At 35.3% G+C, this 21,074-nt stretch overlaps 5 protein-coding genes across 5 annotated transcripts; 2 read left to right on the forward strand and 3 right to left on the reverse strand.

Moving 5' to 3' along the window:
* On the forward strand, positions 1-970 carry LOC108876001 (putative gustatory receptor clone PTE03). The gene has a single exon (XM_018665247.1). It carries the CDS (start codon positions 1-3, stop codon positions 940-942), a length of 942 nt encoding a protein of 313 aa, XP_018520763.1. The 3' UTR covers positions 943-970.
* Positions 971-4,414: 3,444 nt separating this feature from the next.
* On the forward strand, positions 4,415-12,067 carry LOC108876002 (olfactory receptor 52K2-like). The gene is made up of 2 exons (XM_018665249.2): positions 4,415-5,314; positions 12,035-12,067. The coding sequence occupies exons 1-2, from the start codon at positions 4,415-4,417 to the stop codon at positions 12,065-12,067; spliced, it is 933 nt and encodes a 310-aa protein (XP_018520765.2).
* Positions 12,068-13,391: 1,324 nt separating this feature from the next.
* On the reverse strand, positions 13,392-14,319 carry LOC108876003 (olfactory receptor 49-like). The gene is given in 2 exon segments (XM_051065551.1): positions 13,392-13,712; positions 13,714-14,319. Coding segments are annotated over 2 exon segments (927 nt in total).
* A 1,658-nt stretch (positions 14,320-15,977) lies between these two features.
* LOC108876041 (olfactory receptor 6C1-like) lies at positions 15,978-16,916 on the reverse strand. The gene has a single exon (XM_018665318.1). It carries the CDS (start codon positions 16,914-16,916, stop codon positions 15,978-15,980), a length of 939 nt encoding a protein of 312 aa, XP_018520834.1.
* A 2,614-nt stretch (positions 16,917-19,530) lies between these two features.
* Positions 19,531-20,457, reverse strand: LOC108876004 (olfactory receptor 4D11-like). The gene has a single exon (XM_018665250.1). The coding sequence runs from the start codon at positions 20,455-20,457 to the stop codon at positions 19,531-19,533; it is 927 nt and encodes a 308-aa protein (XP_018520766.1).
* Positions 20,458-21,074: the final 617 nt, after the last annotated feature.

Below are 21,074 nucleotides of genomic sequence, written 5' to 3' on the forward strand. Positions count from 1 at the left end.
ATGTATATAAATGCATCTTCTGAGATATCACTAAAACTGGCAACATTGGGCTTATCAACTACTACTATTTATCCTGCGTTTGTATTTGGAACATTTACCTATCTTATTATTGTCTTTTGTAATATGTTGGTATTAGTAGCTATTGCTGTGAGTAAAAAGCTACATAAGCCCATGTTTATCCTGCTGTTCAACTTGCCTATTAGTGACATGGTGGGTGCTACAGCTTTTTTCCCTCAGCTTGTTTACAGCATTGTGACACAGAACAGACTGATTTCCTATCCTGCATGTGTAACTCAGGCTTTTCTGATTCATTTTTATGGTACAGGAAACTTGCTGATCTTGAGTGCCATGGCATATGACAGATACATTGCTATTTGTTGCCCTTTAAGGTATAATGCTATCATGAATCCACATAATTTAATTAGGATTATTATTTTAATATGGCTCATAAGTTTCTCACTCATGATCACACTCATTCTTTTGCTTGTGCGGTTTAAAATTTGCAGGACGAATATAGTGGATTTGTACTGTAACAATCCATCACTACTTAAACTGGTCTGTGAGGACACTAGAGTGAACAACTTCTATGGGTTTGCTGGTATAGTCTTTCTTCAAGGTGGACCACTGTTAATAATAATATACACATACGCGCAGATTTTGCATACCTGCATTATGACTAACCAGCCAGATGCCCGCAGAAAAGCCATTCAGACATGTGGTACACATTTAGTTGTTTTCTTAATCCTACAACTCAATACCATGGTTACACTTATCGCTCATCGTATTGAGAGTGCATCCCCGTACATGAGAAGGGCTCTTGGTGTCTCAGTTTTAGTATTTCCCCCTGTTTTGGATCCGATTATTTATGGACTGAAAATTACAGAACTCAAGCAGAACATCATAACGTTTCTCAAAAGAAATGTAGGGTCAACAAAGATGTAACCAGTTTGTGAATTTGGTTACAACATGATCTGACATGATCGGAGCAATCATGACCAGTAAGAATGATTTCAGAATCCATTATGATGCAGGCTCAGAGAGTCACCATTAACAGCAATGTGCCAAGTGAGAAGTTGCACATTTCTGTGTTTGATTATTATACTGTATGTCTTGTATGAATTCATATATGTCTGTATCTGATGTCAATGTATATGTTGACATAGTAAAATATTAATGCATATCAGCATTACTATAACCTCTACAGAACACACGTCAACAGTTCAGGTCATTTGTCTTCATATGGTTGCAATAGTAAGTGATTTTAACAAAAGGTGAGGAAATTGACAACAAGAGATATGATGTGGGAAAGAAACTGTGTAACAGCTCCCTTCAACAATACTGAAAGATATCATGAAAACAATGTCAGATGTGTAAATGACAGAAAAGTGTCTCACTTTAGGTATGATTGCACTCAACAGACAAGAGGCTTTGAAATATTCTTCTCTATTTGTGCAAATTTTGCAGTTTGGGATTAAAGTAATTTAGCAGTGTGTGTGTATGTCCTAACACTAATTTTATCATATGTGGATTGTAAAATGGACTAAACTCAAACATTTTAAATGTGTGCAACCCTTATGATTTTCTTTATATTACAATAAAAAGAACTGTCTCCAAATCTCATTTTGTTGAAATTTCATTGATCCTAAATGGTATACACTGAAATTCCACAGGTGTTAGCCATAAACATAAAATTAATCACTATTGTATAACTACACAAATTACTCTTTAGTAAAGAGATTTATTTGTCTCTGCAATGATTATTTTCATTATCCATAGACCAGCAGATTATTTTCTCGAGTAATCATTCTGTCTGAGAAGTAGTAAAAAAATTCTCTCTAAATTTGCTCTTGATTCAGCAGCTTGTTTTATGCAACCAGCAGACAAAGTCCAAAAAAGTTAACTAGGAGTGTCAAATCTCAACATGGGGCAGTGATTTGTGAGTTTGCACACTGTCTGTAGTGCCGCTAAAAGAGTCTACACACTCATGCATAGCACTTAATCATCAGTGAAAAAACAAACATGTTCTCAAGCATCACAACACAATTAACAAATCTGTCTTTGAAAGGGCATCCCAGTCTTTTGTTGGATGACTAACATGAGAGATTTAAGAAAGAATGGTCAGACTTTTAGTTCTTAGTATGTGTCAAAAACACTATGTCACAGCATAATTCTGCATTATTTTTTCACTGGACTCTCTGTGCCTCCTGCATACAAACTTCTATTAAACCCCACACCACCAGTTTGGAATATAGGATTTATGTTAAAAAAGTCTTAGGCCCGAAGCCAAGACAACCCAGGTGACATCAGTTTGGGTTGGGTGGTCATCTGCATGCATCTCTGTCTGCAACCCTGTCTTCTCTGATGCTACCACCAGAGGGCACCAAAAATTACTTTTATTTCATTGTGTCAAACCCTGCAGTGAGATTGTATCCAGCACCATACCCTGTTATGTTTATATGTTTTATACTTTACTGTTAGTCCTGACATACCACATACATTTCAATGTCATCACTACTTTGACAGAGCAGGGACCAATCATATGAATTCTGAAAATTAATAGTAGTGTGAGTGAGTTAAATACTCCACCAAAGTTCCACACTCAAGAGCTCTGTGTAGTAATTTAAAAAGGTTTACACTTTCTTTTAAATCTGGATTATTATGGTGGCTGAGAGCAGCCCTGTCTCTTAGCAATTAAAATGTATATATTACTAAATTGTTTGTATAACCAGCAAAGTTATACTGTCAAATGTAGTTACTGCCTGGATTAAGTTCACAAACAAGGTGTTTTTGAGTGACAGAAGCATGACATCTACCACACCAGAGTCACAGGATGGAGGTGGATGGTAGACATACAAAGCACTGGACTTTGACTCCAGAAATCAGGGTTTGCATGCTGGGCCCCATCTGTTTCTTGTTTATTGGTTTATAACATGTCTTTGTCAGAAACCATGCATAAAAAAACATAAACACAAACCTCATAAAACAGGAAAGATGTAATGGACCAGATTTTGCTACCACTGATTTCGAAAACATGATAGTGCTTGTGTTAGGTTTAGACAAGAAAACCACTTTGGTTAAGGTTAAGGAAAGACTGTGGATTTGGTTTCTTGTTAATAATCATGCTCTTTTTTGTCATTCAAGTCACTGTGAACTATTTTTATACTAAACCAGGCCATGATGTTTCCCTAACCTTATAGGACAGGATATAGTATTACAAGATTGGACATTCTGGTGGAAAACAAATGAAAGACATTGTCTACATTTTACTGATATATTCAATATCAATGTCCTTGCAACGTTTTGGATATATTATATGTTAACTATATATGTTAAATAATTTACTCATTAAGTTAATAGAAAATGGAATCCATTCTGCCTTATCTTCCCTTCAACACCTGTTTGCTGTTGCAAATTAGTTGTATATAAAGGTAATTTCTAATATACAGTCATTCTTGTTTTAAATAACTTCTCATTATGTAGAAACAAAGAGCAGTTTAGAAGTGTTCCTGTATATTCTCAAGCTTTTTTGCTCATCCAGCTTTCTGAACACTCATAAGGGCCACAATGGATGGAAGGTCACCATAAGTGTATGGATGAGGCCTCTACAATCCTAGGTTGGAAACTTAGAGATTAAAAATATGACTTCCATAACTTTATCATAATCACACAACATATATTTGCAGACCACTTAAAATTTTGTTGTTGTTTTAACAATAGAAAGTACTTAGAATTTATCTGTCTCTATGTCAAAGTCAAACATTTTGGCTTTGTTTATGTCAGTGTGTGGGTGTTGGTGAATGAACTACATTTCATATTCCTCCAAAGCCCCCTGTGAGCCAGTGACTGCCATGACAATCTACAGGAAAACTTTATGATTACCCAGAAAACTCCAGGGAGCTCAGCAAAAAACTTGTCTATATAACTGCTCATCCCTCTGAAGATCTTACCAGTTTGTCATTCACCAGCATTGCCAGTACTGGGTAGAGATGATCCACTACATGTTTTTTATTACTGTATTTTTTTAGCTTAGAAGTGGATGAATGTACAGTTTTCTTCTTGTCCTCTCTGTGTATTTTGTTCCTGGAGTTTTAGCTCAACACTGTAAATTCAATACGCCATAACGTTATTTGTGTGTATTATCCAGTGTGTCACGTTTAAATGAAATGCATGTGGACTTAAGGCGAAGTTGTGTGGATGTATCCAGACTTTAATTTTAATTTCCTCAGCAGTAACAATTTACAATTTGCTAATTTGCTAACTTTAGTTTAGCTATAATTTTATGTAATCTCATGCATGTCTTGTCTTATCATGTTATCCCATGTTCTTGCTGAAGTGATATGTATGAAATAGTTATGCAATTTAATAATGAAATTATTAATTATTTTTCAATGTTTTAGGAAAGAAGAGCATAAAGATGGACAACATGTACAACGTATCATCCTCTTTAGTGCTGACTGGCTTTAATCTCTCTTCTGAAAATGTTGCTCCTACATTTCTTTTTGCAACTCTGAGCTACATGATCATACTTTTCTGCAACCTTATGCTTATCCTCACCATTGTACTGAACAAATCTCTGCATCAGCCTATGTATCTAATTCTGTTGAACCTTCCTATTAATGACCTCATAGGCTCCTCGGGACTCTTTCCACAGGTCATTAAAGAAATACTGACCAACAGCAGGACAATACAATACTCAGCTTGTGTTGCCCAAGCTTTTTTTATCCACATCTATGCAGCAGGTACGGTGTTTACTCTGACTGCTATGGCATATGATAGATACATTGCCATATGTTGGCCTTTGAAATACAACACTATTATGACTAATGCTCACATCATGAAAATTATCACAGCTGTATGGATGAGTTGTTTGGTGTTAATAGGTGTGCTTTTCCTTCTGCTTTTGCGTTTACCTCGCTGTCGCTCTGAAATGACACACCCCTACTGTGATAACCCATCTTTGCTGGCTCTGGTCTGTGAAGACACAACCATTAATAACATTTATGGGCTTTTTACAGTTGCTTTTTCACAAGTGATAGCTAATGTGATGATTTTGTATACATATCTCCAAATTCTTGTGGCATGCTTTAGATCCAAACGATCAGCCACAAAAGCCAAAGCTCTGCAGACCTGTGCTACACACTTAATAGTTTTTCTCCTGTTGGAGGGCCTGGGACTTTTCACCATCATATCATACAGAATAAAAAACATTTCACCACATTTAAGAAGATTCATGGGGGTGTCAACATTAATTTTCCCACCAACAGTTAATCCAATAATCTATGGCCTGAAAACAAAAGAAATTCGAGAAAAAGTAGTGCACTTTTTTAGGAATAAAAACCTTCCATGTTAATGCACTGTCAGTGTCTTTAATGCAGTGAGCTAAAATGTTTTACAATTGTGACCTGATTTTCTTCACCCACCAACAATGTTTTACTCATCTTGCTACCTTTCGTTTCACTAGAAATACTAATACTAATAATTAATTTTGCTTTGTGACTGTATTACTATACCTGAAAAGCAACTGCAAATAACCTCTGTGATGTGGATAATTTTTATTCCTCCAGCAGTCAGATCCCATACAAATATTTTTACAAATAAATCACCAGTGTTTGTCAGTTATGTACTATAGAGCTTGTAAGGCTTTGTCATTTACCACTGCTAGGTATATCTCTTATTAACTGTATGTGTATTTCGTTGTACATCATTGTTTTTGATCATATACAGTTTATATGCCATAATTTCTTTTTTTGCACATGACAAAACAGCTGTTGAATCTATGAATCCAGTTTGCTTAATATGTATTGTATAATATAATATGTATAATATGTAATATGTATTTGTGAACTTAATATATGTATAAATATGTATTCATTATTACAATTGTTTGTTCTAATGTGATACTGTCAAAAGGTTGTCTAACTGTTAAGGTGTGAACCATAAAGTCTGAAATGACAATACTTTTCATACTCTGATATTTGATATTTGAGTGCGGGGGTGAAACAGAAAGGATGAACCCTGATCAAATATAAAATAATATAAAAAAGACAGGATTTGCATACAATACATACGTAGGAGAAGAATTATATTCATATAACAAATAAAGCAAATTAAGGAGGAAAAATAAAGACTTAGAGTAATCAGATTTTGATTTTTAAAAAGTTAAAGATGTGTTATTCTGTCATTCGAGTATTATCAAAGTTACACTGATTAAAGTCCAGGATGTACAGTGAGCTCTATTTGTTGGTTTCAGGTCATGCACAGTATCTTGTATGCTGCTGATTAAATATGAACTAACTTGAATGTTGCATCTCATTCTCACCTCTAAACATGCATTCATTGTAAAAATTTCAATCCACAGCTTATTAGAGGAATCTGACAGAAGGCATGACAAGGCAAGTGTGTAATGTGCACCTTAAATGAAGCAAATAGTGAGTGGGTTGTGAGGATTGCTGGTCACCCAGGTCACTGGCAGCTCTATGTATTGTGCATTGAGGATACTCTGTTTATCTGTCTAATAGCTGGCTGTTACAGACCAGTCCATAACACATTACAATCACCCCTGCACATTGTTCTGTGTATTCACAATATAAATACAGCAGAGGGTGCCATCAGTACACACTAAACTAATTCACACCCACAAACACACTGAAAGGACATTGAAGTTGCTCTCTGTTGTTTAAACACTGTAAGGCTCTGTTTCATTTTGTGGTCTTTGCTGCCCTCTTGTGTCTGTTGAAGGTGGTAAAAGACAGGCCAGTATTCAAAGCACATAATAGTTACACTGAACTACACTAAAACCAGCAAAATATATATCTCTATCTATCTACTACTGTACATATATGCATACTGAAGACATCAAAGCAAAGAGGGCAGTTACCCATAGGTAGTGTAATATGACGTCTTACGTTACATTGTTGAAGTTAGCTAAAATTAATATGAATTTGTTGTTAAAGAGTCTTTATTTCCCCCACGAGAGTTGAACACAAGACAATTCAACTGCCAATGGAACAAATGTTTGAAATATAATATTCAAAAGCTTTAAGAAATTGGCAATTTACCAACTGAAAAATATTTAATCACTCTTATTATAATCATTCTTCTATAATCATTCTTACTTTGAAAAAAAAAAAAATGCTTTGTCTCCACAGTGTGGTGAGATTTGATATTACACACACACACCCCAACAAGATTTCATAATCTCCATTAGGCTTTTATAGGCAATGTTGATATTTAATCACCCAGAAGAAGCAAATAATATATACAATACAGTTAAGAAGAAGGAAGGACAAAACATTGTTACCAACCACTTCAAGGCTGTATGCCAACCAATCAAAGGCCAGGAAATATGGTCACAATATTTCTTTCTGTTCCTAGTTTGTTTCTTGCAACAGTGCTAACCACTGGACCACCGTGCCGCCCACCAGTACGAAATTGAGTGAGTGTTTGTGCCAAATTTGAAGAAATTCCCTTAAAGTGTTACTGAGATATTACATTCATGAGAAGGGACAATTAACTTGAAAAACAGAAAAAACAAAAATAAGAGTCATCAAAAGAAGACTACACTGAAGTCTTGACGCTGTATTCTCTGCAGTTAACCATAAGGCAGACAAGCATATTTATCATTTGCCGCTCATCCAACCCAGTCTCATGGCAGTTCATGTCCATGTACACAAAATATATTGATTTAGATAGATTTAGCCTACATTTAGGGTAATTTTTAGGTAAACACAGCACTTGGTTAATGTTAGTGAAACATTGTGGTGCTGACCAAAACCATAATCTTTCACTAACTAAAAGTGCTTTTGTTGGTTGTGTGCTATGCTAAAATTACAGCTAAAGCTGACTTTACTGAAGGTGCATCAAAGGGCCCACTACACAATACACACTTACCCTCACTATTTAACAGAATGGTTCTACATTGTAGCATACAATATCAAAGATGACAAAAATAAATGATCAGATATTTATTTTACTGCAGATAAAAGTATGTCATTGTGACAAGGGTGTAAAGGTTAATAAATACATTGTGACAGCTGTGTGTACTGCAAAACACAAAACTAAGCACAGGGGGGAAAAAAAAGTTAAATGAAGCTTAGCAAAAATGTTCAGTCAGGAAGACTGTCTATCTGCACATACCATCTGATCATCAAGCAGTTTCACGCTATCTCTAAGTCCCCACTAATTCTGTTTTCATTTACAACCTGAAACACTCAACTCGAGCCAATCACCCGTAAGCTATCAAAGTTTCAAATGTTATCTCTCTCTGCTGTCAACCCACCTCCACCCATTCACCAACTCAACTGCAGATGCCTGGCCATCTTCCATCTACCCCCTGATCAGAAGTTCCTTCTCATGAAGACGTCCCAACCTCAGGCTCCATTCCTGTCCCCCTCACTCCCCCTCCTTCTCTCTCTCCCTCTAAACCCATCCGGTTGATGCAGATGGCCACCCACTCTGAATCTGGTTCTGCTCGAGGTTTCTGTCTCTTAAAAGGTTTTATAAGTTTTAAAAGTTCTTCCTTGCCGCTATCGCCTAGTGCTTGCTCATAGTGGGAATTGTTGGGTCTCTCCTCATAAATGTAATAACATAAGAGTACAGTCTAGACCTGTTCTATTATGAAAAGTGCCTTGAGACAACCTTCATCATGATTTGGTGTCGTATGAAATATATTTAATTGACTAAACTAGGCTCTGGTGGGGGGGGGGGGGGGGGGGGGGGTTCCCATATACTGAATGCACCTTTTACATTTGAATGCTTCCCATGGTAATCTACTTCCTGCCAGGGTCTATGCGCCAAAAGTCTATTTCTCCAGTGCACAATAAAATTTTATTCCTACTCCAGATTTGCACTTGTTTTTCATTCTAAGTCTCTCCTGATTGAAATAACCATATGTGCACAAAGACAAGGAAGGAACTGAAGATGATTCAGACAATCCCCACTCCTTAACGAAAATCTTTGTATGTGTGTTATGTTCACGTTTATGTTTTGTGTTTCTGATAGGAAATTTACATTGGCCTACAAATCTTTATCAGATCAGAACACTTGAATATAAAAATCAGCACTGGCCCTAAAAACCCTGTGCTGGTTGGGCTCTAGTCTCAACAAGATAATTTCCAGTATAAAGTATAGTAAAGTATATTTGAAGATGCTGTTTTTACCAGTACTGTAACTGAAAATAATGCAGTTGTGTTAAAACTGTGCACTTTGTTTTGTCTTGGCTATATTGTGTCTTATTTTCTTGCCATTTTAAGTTTCCCATTATGCACTTTATTACTGTATGGTATTTTGTATGTTGTTTTGTAGAAGGATATGTGGCTGATGCAAGATGATTCCTAAGGAATATATTTAGCAGTTTTTAGTGTTTATATGTTCACCAGCATCTGATTAGTTGCCTCTATGTCATCACCCATCAGTGGATCTCTTCTCCCACTGAACTTTGTTACTAAGTGAGGCACAGCTATGTGTTGTGTCATGGTTACCAACACTTAGTTACTTTCTTTAACTTTGCTCATTAGGTTAATGACCTCTTTGTTTATGAACTGTGGATCGGAAAGATGTGTCATACTTAGCCCTCCAGAGTGATGTATCCTCTGTACTTAGCTCTGGTAATGAACCTCAGAGGGTTTGGTGACAGTGCAGTAAACAGCTACTGTTTTGTTTTGCAACATTTCCAACAGTGACAAACAAGTGAGCTTGTGAAAGTTATTTTCAATAAAGAAAGACTTTTAAAAGTAAGCCAGACTTTATTAGCCATGCAAATGGTTCTATAATATCTTTCTCAAGTAGATGTAGACTTCTCATGGTCATAGGCCAAGTCAACCAATGGCTCTCCAATTCAGTAATTCTTGAGTTGTGAAAATATTTTCTTTTTTAAAAAAGCCTTGTCAAAGTTTGACATACAAGTGAAAAGAAATTCAAAGCACACTTAACTAAAATATACTAATTGTGCCATAAATTATAAGATATGATATAAAAATGACTTTAACTAGATAAAGAAATAAGAAGAAATAAAGTTCCATAACTACAGTGCTTTTACTCATTTTACTAACTCATTGACTCATTTTACTGCATTAGCCAAAGCAAGCATTACTTATTAATTCATTTATTTTATTATTATTCAATTATGATATATATCGCTACTGCAATATAAAATAAAATAGATATTTGACAGATTTTGTTGACATCTACCAACCTTAGTTGTAATCAGAAAAAAATGAATCAGTATAAGTTTATGTGCATTATCTCTGTGATACTATACCTGAGAAGGTGTCAAACTCATAGTTTTAAACTCTTCATATTGTGGCTTTAATTATACTCATCAAAACTGATTTCTGTTAACTGTTCACATATGGTTGTGTGTACAACAGCCAAATGCAGGAAAAAAATATATTTGTGCAATAAAGATGTTAGGCATATTGTAAAAAGGTTGTGTAGAGATTAGAAGTTGTAGCATTATCACTTTTCACTGAAAATATTAACTTCTATTTAAACATGGGAAAAATGAAATGAAACTCTAATGACTTGTTTGAATTCAAACTCTATGAACCCATCAGTCCATCTGAAGTAGTTTGCCTTTTGGTCCAGCAGAGGATGTTGTTAAAATTTACTATCAGCTAAACTAATAAATAAAAATGGAGGACACTAGTGAGGAAAGCCATGCTAACTGGATAATCAAGGCAGCGAAGTATCTAAGAAAGTATTTTGGCTTCAAATTGCCTACTTTTTTCTACACTCTCACCAGGAGATTGTAAAAAGGCAAGGATACACTGCCCTGTTATTTTGATGCATCAAAATATAAAGATTATTACTGCTTGGATTTTGGTTCTCAACAACAGCACCAAATGATTCGCTGGTAGACTAATATAAGCTAAATGCAGGTAAACTGGCATCAGCATTTATAATGGCTGATAAGAAACAAGAAATTAAGTAATGGAAAGCCAAGACAGGTGCTTGAGCTATGTTATTACCAATGTTGCTATTGTCTACCAGAGTGCACTGTGACTTCTCATGTAATGCATTAATTGAATGATAATTAACCATGCCCCCTCATTTCTCCTGTTGTATGACCTGAGTAAACCAGAATAATCTTAGGTTAGCATTTAAGGTATAGTGTTAAACTCATTCTGCAGTACAGTTATAGTCATTGGAAACATGCCTAATTTTTTTTTTTTTACCAAAGATTCACAGGTAATTTTTCATTAAAGTTTTAAACTGAGATACAATGTCTTTATCAGACCAGTGGAAACATAAGAAATTAAGCTTGGCAAAAGTTCAGTCAGGAAGACTGTCTAGTTTAAAATGGTCTCTCTCTCTCTGCTGTCATTGAGCTGTCATTTCAGCACCACAAAAGTTTCCAGTTTCCTATATATTGGAAGCACCACCTGCCAGGGTCTAAGCACCAAAAGTCTATTTCTCCTGTGCACAATAAAAATGTTATTCTACTCCAGATTTGCACTTGTTTTTCATTCTAAGTCTCTCCTGATTGAAATAACCATATGCGCACTAAGACAAGGAAGGAACTGAAAGATGATTCAGACAATCCCCACTCCTTAACAAAAATCTTTGTGTGTTATGTTCATGTTTATGTTTTGTGTTTCTGATAGGAAATTTACATTGGCCTACAAATCTTTATCAGATCAGAACACTTGAATATAAAAATCAGCACTGGCCCTAAAAACCCTGTGCTGGTTGGGCTCTAGTCTCAACAAGATAATTTCCAAACTGATGGCAGTGATCAACATTTTTAGAAAACAGATTATGGAGAGCAATTCTTGTTAATGCAAAGATTTTTGACTTTGACACTACTCCACCATAAAGACAGAATTGACTGTAACTTCAGATTCCTATCTGTCTGGCCTTACTTGTGGTCCTCCCATGCATTTTCTAATTCAACATGCATTTCTGACTCTGTTATTCCTCATTGCACATCCTCAGTTAGACTCCTTGTCCTCCACATCCGAAAGTTGTTACAGATCTACTGCCTGTTTTCCCAGCTGCTCTTTATCAACAGTTTTTGTCTGATTGTACTATACAGTGGGCATTTTTTGAAAAAGTATTTGTTGAATAATTTCAGTTTGGAGAATGAATGAGGCATAAATCAATACGTTACCATTAAAAAATTACATTCAATGATTTAATTACAGTGACATAATATTTGTAACATTTTGCTTTCTATTTGGTTTAACTGTCAGTAGTTTTCAAATGATGCATTATAATTAGGAGCGTCAGCACGTTTGTCTGGTACATTTAGAGCTTTCATGTAAGCTCAGATGTGCAGTTCATGCAGTGTGACATTACAGTAGTGTGTATTATAATTTGAATAAAATAAAATGGTTGTGCTCTCCGATATATTATTATCGTTATTACTGATAATTATAATTACCTTTATTATTATACCTGTATAGGTTGTGATGATAATTATCAATGATCAACTGACATTTTCCCTTTCACCAGCAGCTGGCAGCACTGACATTGGTGAAATGAAATGTCCTCAAATAGCATGACATGTTATGTTAAAGTTAATTTAGTTATTACTGAACACATTCAAAGTAAATTTTCATTAATGTCCAGGTGTTCTGAAATAAGAATTATCAATAAGCAGAATATATACAATCTGAGTAAGTAATAAAATCGTCTTTGGAAATATACTGTATGTTTTATTATTATTATTATTATTACAGGACAGTGACATAATGTTGCTGGTGTTAATACTTAGAACTGATCAGTTCTTTTTGTTCTTTTGCAGCCTCCTGTAGTGCATTATTCAATTCTTGTAATTGTTAACATTGAAATACAGATCATTTTGAGACAGAACTTATCAGATATCTTGCATCTTGTTCCTGCCTAGAACTGTCTTTCAAAACATCAGTGGCCTTATTCACAAAAAATCCTATCTCACCACTAACAGTTCCTCACATTTGAGAAAGTGGTGGCAGCAACTGATTAGCATTGCATTATGTTTTCAAAAAGGCTAAAACAATTATTAAATTATTAAAATTATCATTATTATCGTTATTATTATATATCATCATCAAAAACACCTACAATATCATACAGTTTATTGACATAAAAATAGGTAACAGGCAAACGGTAATGCTAGTAAGTATGCAGTTTTGTAGTGTACAACATTTGTGAGCATTTGCAAGACCAAAGAAGTTTTATTATAAACAGTATATTTGTGTCATCATATGTTTTGTCAGGTGGTATTTTGAAGTTTTGTATGGACTTTGCATTTTTCCTCCTGGTGCTCCAGTTTCCTCCACAGTCCAAACTTAAGAGTGTTAGGTTAGTTGGAAATTCTAAATTTCTGGTATGTGTGAAAATGAATGTTAATGCATTTTAACTTTTACATGAAAGTAAATTCACAGTTCACATGGATCTACTGAGAAGTCTCAACTTCTTTTGAATATCTTTAAGATCTTATATTTGATTTCTTTCGTCCTAAAACAGTAAACAAAAGGATTTACAAGAGATGGTACAAAGATGGTTCCGATCAGTAAGCCATTGCGTTCCTCCAGAGTTAACACCACACCTAACCTGGTCAAAATAAAGAGGATAAATAACGCACAATAATAACATGTTACCACAATCAAGTGACTCAAACAAGTGCTGCCCATTTTCTTTTTATCATTATTTGATGATAATTTCACAAAATATATGATCCCAATATAGGTCAGGCAAATAAAAAAGAAAGTGAAAAAATGAAAGAAAAAATATTATGATAGAAACCAGATTGAAATAGTAATTAGGGTCGACACAAGTGGTGCGCATTACAGCAGCATAGTCACAGAAAGTGTACTTCAGTGTTGAGTGGCAGTGAGGGAGAGGAATCAGAGTTGCAGGCAAAACAGCTACAAAACCACAGGCAACAAGCCACAGGACATATGTAAGGACAAGAGTACGTCCATTTGTTAAATAACTATGGTACTGAAAAGGATAACTGATAGCAACCAATCGATCAAATGCCATAACTGCTAAAGCAAACATTTCCATCACCCCTCCCAAGTGGAAAGCAAACATCTGAATAAAACAGGATACATAGGATATGGTGTTAACACCAGCAACTAGAACGCCAATCATTGTTGGACTGGCACTGGAGATGTACAGTATATCAACAACAGCAAGGTTGCAAATCAGAAGATACATTGGTTTGTGTAATCTCTTGTCATAAATAATGAAGAGGATGTTTACAATGTTGGCGAAAACAGCTAGAATGTAGGTAATCAGTACAACCATACCGGCTATAATAGGCCTTTTGGTTGTGTCAAAACCACCTATGATAAATTCTGTTACTGTGACTGAACCATTCTGTAAAGGCATAATTCAGCAAAATATCAAGATTTATAAAATGCAAAAAAGAAGAAAAATGATGCCAAACATTCTCAAAACCAAACATCATTCAATATACTGTAAATCATAACTAGCTGTTGTTAAATACTGCAAAAATATCTCAAACTATGCTCACTTAAACAGCCTTTCATTACAACTAACAGTGGAGTTTACCAGACAGCTTCTAGGATTTTGTGTTTTCGGGCCCACTAGAGCAGTACATTTTCATTGGACAGGACCTTTGTCCAATCACATTGGTTGTTGATCCCAGCTAATTTGAGGTAGTAGCTGGTTAGCTTAGTCCAATTAGCAAAATACTAAATTAGAAATCCCAAATTTGCTGGACAGGTTGGTCACTATCTGTAACATTACATTACATTAACATTACATTCAATGATTTAATTACAGTGACACAATATTTGTAACATTTTGCTTTCTATTTGGTTTAACTGTCAGTAGTTTTCAAATGATGCATTATAATTAGGAGCGTCAGCACGTTCGTCTGGTACATGTAGAGCTTTCATGTAAGCTCAGATGTGCAGTTCATGCAGTGTGATATTACAGTAGTGTGTATTATGCAAGGCACAGTTCATGTTTTTATTAAATAAAATGGTTGTGTTCTCCAATATATTATTATCATTACTATTGATAATTATAATTACCTTTATTCCTGTATAGGTTGTGATGATAATTATCAATGATCAACTGACATTTTCCCTTTCACCAGCAGCTGGCAGCACTGACATTGGTGAAATGAAATGTCCTCAAATAGCATGACATGTTATGTTAAAGTTAATTTAGTTATTACTGAACACATTCAAAGTAAATTTTCATTAATGTCCAGGTGTTCTGAAAAAATAGCAATAAGCAAAATATATACAATTTAAGTAGTAATAAAAACGTTTTTGGAAATATACTGTATGTTTTTTTTTTTTTAATTATTATTACAGGACAGTGACATAATGTTGCTGATGTTAATACTTAGAACTGATCAGTTCTTTTTGTTCTTTTGCAGCCTCCTGTAGTGCATTATTCAATTCTTGTAATTGTTAACATTGAAATACAGATCATTTTGAGACAGAACTTATCAGATATCTTGCATCTTGTTTCTGCCTAGAACTGTCTTTCAAAACATCAGTGGCCTTATTCACAAAAAATCCTATCTCACCACTAACAGTTCCTCACATTTGAGAAAGTGTTGGCAGCAACTGATTAGCATTGCATTATGTTTTCAAAAAGGCAAAAACAATTATTCAATTATTAAAATTATCATTATTATCGTTATTATTATATATCACCATCAAAAACACCTACAATATCATACAGTTTATTGACAATAAAACTTCTTTGGTCTTGCAAATGCTCACAAATGTTGTACACTACAAAATTGCATACTTACTAGAATTACCATTTGCCTGTTAACTATTTTTTTATAAACAGTATATTTGTGTCATCATATATTTTGTCAGGTGGTATTTTGAAGCTTTGTATGGACTTTGCATTTTTCCTCCTGGTGCTCCAGTTTCCTCCCACAGTCCAAACTTAAGAGTGTTAGGTTAGTTGGAAATTCTAAATTTCTGGTATGTGTGAAAATGAATGTTAATGCATTTTAACTTTTACATGAAAGTAAATTCACAGTTCACATGGATCTACTGAGAAGCCTCAACTTTTTTGAATATCTTAAAGATCTTATATTTGATTTCTTTCGTCCTAAAACAGTAAACAAAAGGATTTACAAGAGATGGTACAAAGATGGTTCCGATCAGTAAGCCATTGCGTTCCTCCAGAGTTAACACCACACCTAACCTGGTCAAAACAACGAGGATAAATAACGCACAATAATAACATGTTACCACAATCAAGTGACTCAAACAAGTGCTGCCCATTTTCTTTTTATCATTATTTGATGATAATTTCACAAAATATATGATCCCAATATAGGTCAGGCAAATAAAAAAGAAAGTGAAAAATGAAAGAAAAAATATTATGATAGAAACCAGATTGAAATAGTAATTAGGGTCGACACAAGTGGTGCGCATTATGGCAGCATAGTCACAGAAAGTGTACTTCAGTGTTGAGTGGCAGTGAGGGAGAGGAATCAGAGTTGCAGGAAAAACAGCTACAAAACCACAGGCAACAAGCCACAGGACATATGTAAGGACAAGAGTACGTCCATTTGTTAAATAACTATGGTACTGAAAAGGATAACTGATAGCAACCAATCGATCAAATGCCATAACTGCTAAAGCAAACATTTCCATCACCCCTCCCAAGTGGAAAGCAAACATCTGAATAAAACAGGATACATAGGATATGGTGTTAACACCAGCAACTAGAACGCCAATCATTGTTGGACTGGCACTGGAGATGTACAGTATATCAACAACAGCAAGGTTGCAAATCAGAAGATACATTGGTTTGTGTAATCTCTTGTCATAAATAATGAAGAGGATGTTTACAATGTTGGCGAAAACGGCTAGAATGTAGGTAATAAGTACAGCCATACCGGCTATAATAGGCCTTTTGGTTGTGTCAAAACCACCTATGATAAATTCTGTTACTGTGACTGAACCATTCTGTAAAGGCATATTCAGCAAAATATCAAGACTTATAAAATGCAAAAAAGAAGAAAAATGATGCCAAACCTTCTCAAAGCCAAACATCATTCAATATACTGTAAATCATAACTAGTTGTTAAAGATTGCAAAAATATCTCAAACCATGCTCACTTAAACAGCCTTTCATTACAACTAACAGTGGAGGAGACAGCTTCTAGGATTTTGTGTTTTCAGGCCCACTAAAGTACATTTTCATTGGACAGGACCTTTGTCCAATCACACTGGTTGTTGATCCCAGCTAATTTGAGGTAGTAGCTGGTTAGCTTAGTCCAATTAGCAAAATACTAAATTAGAAATCCTAAATTTGCTGGACAGGTTGGTCACTATCTGTAAATGTCAAAAACAAATTGTCTTATTCGTGCCAAAAAGCAAAGACTTTAAACCTTCCTGTTAAATTTTCATTGCTCAGGACTAATGAGTTGTCAGGTGAATATGAGGCACACAAAGGCTGCAATTGGTGTGTGAGTGAACAAGTACTTTGTCTGTGAGGGTAGTAAATTTACATTTTAATTTAAATGCACTCCATTTACCATTGCTACTCTAATGCTGATATTTTCTCCTTAGACACCTTATGAATTAACGGAAAGAGATAAATAATCATTCAACTTTAAAGTCCATCATTTAAATACTGTATAATTAATTTTGAACTCATTGCTATTCTCCAACACTGCAGTCAATACTGTGATTAGGAGCTCTATCTGTAATAATCCTGTCATGTTTGAACAGAGTAGTTACAATACACTATTACATATGTTTGAGGGCAAAATATCAGATGTATGAAATCACAAGATAAAATGTTGTACTGTAATTACTCAATCACAAAGGTTTTTCACTGTGGACAAAGGCTAACTACTCCTCCATCCTCATCTTTATGCTAAGTTACACTTACTCCAGTTCCATATCACACAGACATGAGACTGATGTTGATGGTCTCAAAAGCCAGTAAGTGTACTGTAACTCAAAAAATGTTGACCTTTTCCTTTAAACATGAAGGTATGAGGGAGGGTTTCCCCCAGACAGGTTGTTAGGCCCAGTGGCTGGGACCAGCCTGGGGGGAAGTTCATCTATCCATTCGCTATCTGTACTGCTTATCTTTAAGGGTTGTAAGGGGGACTGGAGGGCACACCCTGGACAGATTGCTATTACAGGGCTGATATACAGATGAGCAATTTAGAGTCACCAATTAACCTAACCCTCATGTCAGAAGCTGGAAATTCTACACAGAAAAGCCCTGGGCCAATTAGAGCAAACTGGGGTTCAACCCCACAACTGTCTTGCTGTGAGGCAACAGTACTAACCACTGCACCACCCTTGGGGGGAGTTGTTACATATGTACAGTGATTGAACAATGAGTACGCAACCAATAACAGGCACACAGAGAAGGGCGTGAAGAAAACAGACAGAGCTGGTAAAGACTATATGAATTTTTTTGACGGCCCACCGATGCTTGCTGGCTGTGCTTCCTCAACCTGAGGCTGGGCTGATGTTGTTGACTTGGTTGAGCTGTGCATACTAGCAGTGTCTTCCTCATTGTCATCTCCTCCAGTATTTGGAGTATTTTGGCTGTCCAACTGTAAATTTCCCACAAGTGGGATAAATAAAGTCTATCTTATTTTATCTTTTAAAAAAAACTGTCTCTAGTTTTTCTGGTTTTTACCTTTCCTCCATACCAGTATTCCTACATGACACAAAGGAAGTATTTGTGTTGAGTGTCAAACCTCACTCCACACACAGTAAGGGTAAAAAAACTGATTTAAGACCTCCTGTTTTCCTATAGTGCATTTACATTTTAAGTAACAGCTAACTAACATTATATCTATGTTTCCAACCAAGCTGCTGCATCAGCAATTGTAGTTGTCAAAAGATCTTGAAAATGCATTCAAAAATTAGGTTGAGGTCAGGAAGGATGGGTTGGGGGGGGGGGTTCAATTTGACCACCATGCGCACAATATGTATGTAAGCACAGAGTAAGTATGAATCAAATGTGGTGGTGGATTGTCTGGTCTTAAGTTTGTGTACAAACCTAAGTATACCAGTGCCTGGGGGCATTGCCTTAATCTACAAATTTTCAATGTAACCTTAAAACTGAGAATTACTTTTTAACTCTTTTGAGGCTCTTGTATTGAAACCATCTCCATCAGCTAATCAGCTATAGATTAGTTTGTCCAGGGTATAAAGAGTTAACAGGAAATTGCTAATGCTGGTAAGAATGCAATTTTGTAGTGTACACGTAAAAACATTTACATAACCAAACAAACATTATTCTAAACAGTATATCTGTGTCATCATATATTTTGTGGTATTCTGAAGTAGTGTGTGGAGTTTGCACGTTTCTTTCTGTTGCTTCAGTTTCCTCCCACAGTCCAAACACATTTCTGGTACATGTGAATATGAAGTGTTAATGTGGTTATAGATTGCTGACCAGCAACCTGTCCCTTAAAACTCAGAATAGCATAAACAGTTTAGAAATACATGGATGAATATATTCCAACATAAAACTTAAAACATGATACTTATAAATAATAAAATGATGCAACTTTGGTAAGAAAATAAATTCACAATTCACATGAATCTGCTGAGATGTTTAATTTATTCTGAATATCTTAAAGATCTTATGCTTAATTTCTTTTGTCCTAAAACAGTAAACAAAAGGATTAACAAGAGATGGGCCGAGGGCGGCCCCGATTATTAAACCATGGCGTGCTTCTAGAGTTAATACCACACCTAACCTGGTCAAGACAACAAGGGTAAATAATGGACAGTAATAACATGTTACCACAATCAAGTGACTCAAACAAGTGCTGCCCATTTTCTTTTTATCATTATTTGATGATAATTTCACAAAATATATGATCCCAATGTAGGATAGGCAAATAAAAATGAAAGTGAAAAATAAAAGAAAAAATTTTATGACAGTAACCAGATTGAAATAGTAATTAGGGTCGACACAAGTGGTGCGCATTACAGCAGCATAGTCACAGAAAGTGTACTTAAGTGTTGAGTGGCAGTGAGGGAGAGGAATCAGAGTTGCAGGCAAAACAGCTACAAAACCACAGGCAACAAGCCACAGGACATATGTAAGGACAAGAGTACGTCCATTTGTTAAATAACTATGGTACTGAAAAGGATAACTGATAGCAACCAATCGATCAAATGCCATAACTGCTAAAGCAAACATTTCCATCACCCCTCCCAAGTGGAAAGCAAACATCTGAATAAAACAGGATACATAGGATATGGTATTAACACCAGCAACTAGAACGCCAATCATTGTTGGACTGGCACTGGAGATGTACATTATATCAACGACAGCAAGGTTGCAAATCAGAAGATACATTGGTTTGTGTAATCTCTTGTCATAAATAATGAAGAGGATGTTTACCATGTTGGCTAAAACAGCTAGAGTGTAGGTAATCAATAAAGCCACACCAACTACAACTGGCCTTTCAGTTGTGTCAAAACCACCTATGATAAATTCTGTTACTGTGACTGAACCATTCTGTAAAGGCATATCCAACAAAATGTCAAGATTTATAAAATGCAAAAAAGAAAAAAATATATAGAAAAAATGCTGTTCTCACAGCAAGAGATAATTATAAATCATAACCAGTTGCTATCAGATTTTTAAATCAGTCAAACAGCCATTTCACTTCTACCAACAATGGAGTTTATTAGACAGCCTCTAGGATTTAGGGTTTTAAGACTCACCTGAACAGTAACTTTTCATTGGACAGCCCCTTTGTCCAATCACAGTGGAAGCTGATCCCAGCTAATGTGATCTAGCAGCTGGTTAGCTTATTACAGTTCGCAAAATACTGAACTGCATATGTCACCATCTGTAAAAAAACAAAAAACAAACAAACAAAAAACACTATAACCAAACACAATATTCTCACATTTCAGATAAATACCTGTAACTATACAACATACTACAACAGACAGTATTTGACTTTCAGCTCAGTTTAAGTTAACTTAATCTGTCCATCAGAATGAACTGGCTAGCAAAACATTAACAATTAGAATACGAACACAGGAGTCCAAAACATTAAGACTGTATACTGCTGTACTATAGTGTGTTCACTCTTAACAATTATCAACTCGTTCCGACTGGTTATTGAATTTCTGTAC

This window comes from Lates calcarifer, linkage group LG21 (genome assembly GCF_001640805.2).
Source record: "Lates calcarifer isolate ASB-BC8 linkage group LG21, TLL_Latcal_v3, whole genome shotgun sequence".
Classification (NCBI taxonomy): Eukaryota; Metazoa; Chordata; class Actinopteri; family Centropomidae; genus Lates; species Lates calcarifer.

Excerpts from the sequence above, each read along its gene's own strand:
- LOC108876001 (XM_018665247.1), top strand. The coding sequence starts at position 1 with ATGTATATAAATGCATCTTCTGAGATATCACTAAAACTGGCAACATTG.
- LOC108876002 (XM_018665249.2), top strand. The coding sequence starts at position 4,415 with ATGGACAACATGTACAACGTATCATCCTCTTTAGTGCTGACTGGCTTT. Across the intron at positions 5,315-12,034 it reads AAGAAATTCGAGAAAAAGTA|TGGGCATTTTTTGAAAAAGT; the intron begins GTGCACTTTTTT and ends TGTACTATACAG.
- LOC108876004 (XM_018665250.1), bottom strand. The coding sequence starts at position 20,457 with ATGCCTTTACAGAATGGTTCAGTCACAGTAACAGAATTTATCATAGGT.
- LOC108876041 (XM_018665318.1), bottom strand. The coding sequence starts at position 16,916 with ATGCCTTTACAGAATGGTTCAGTCACAGTAACAGAATTTATCATAGGT.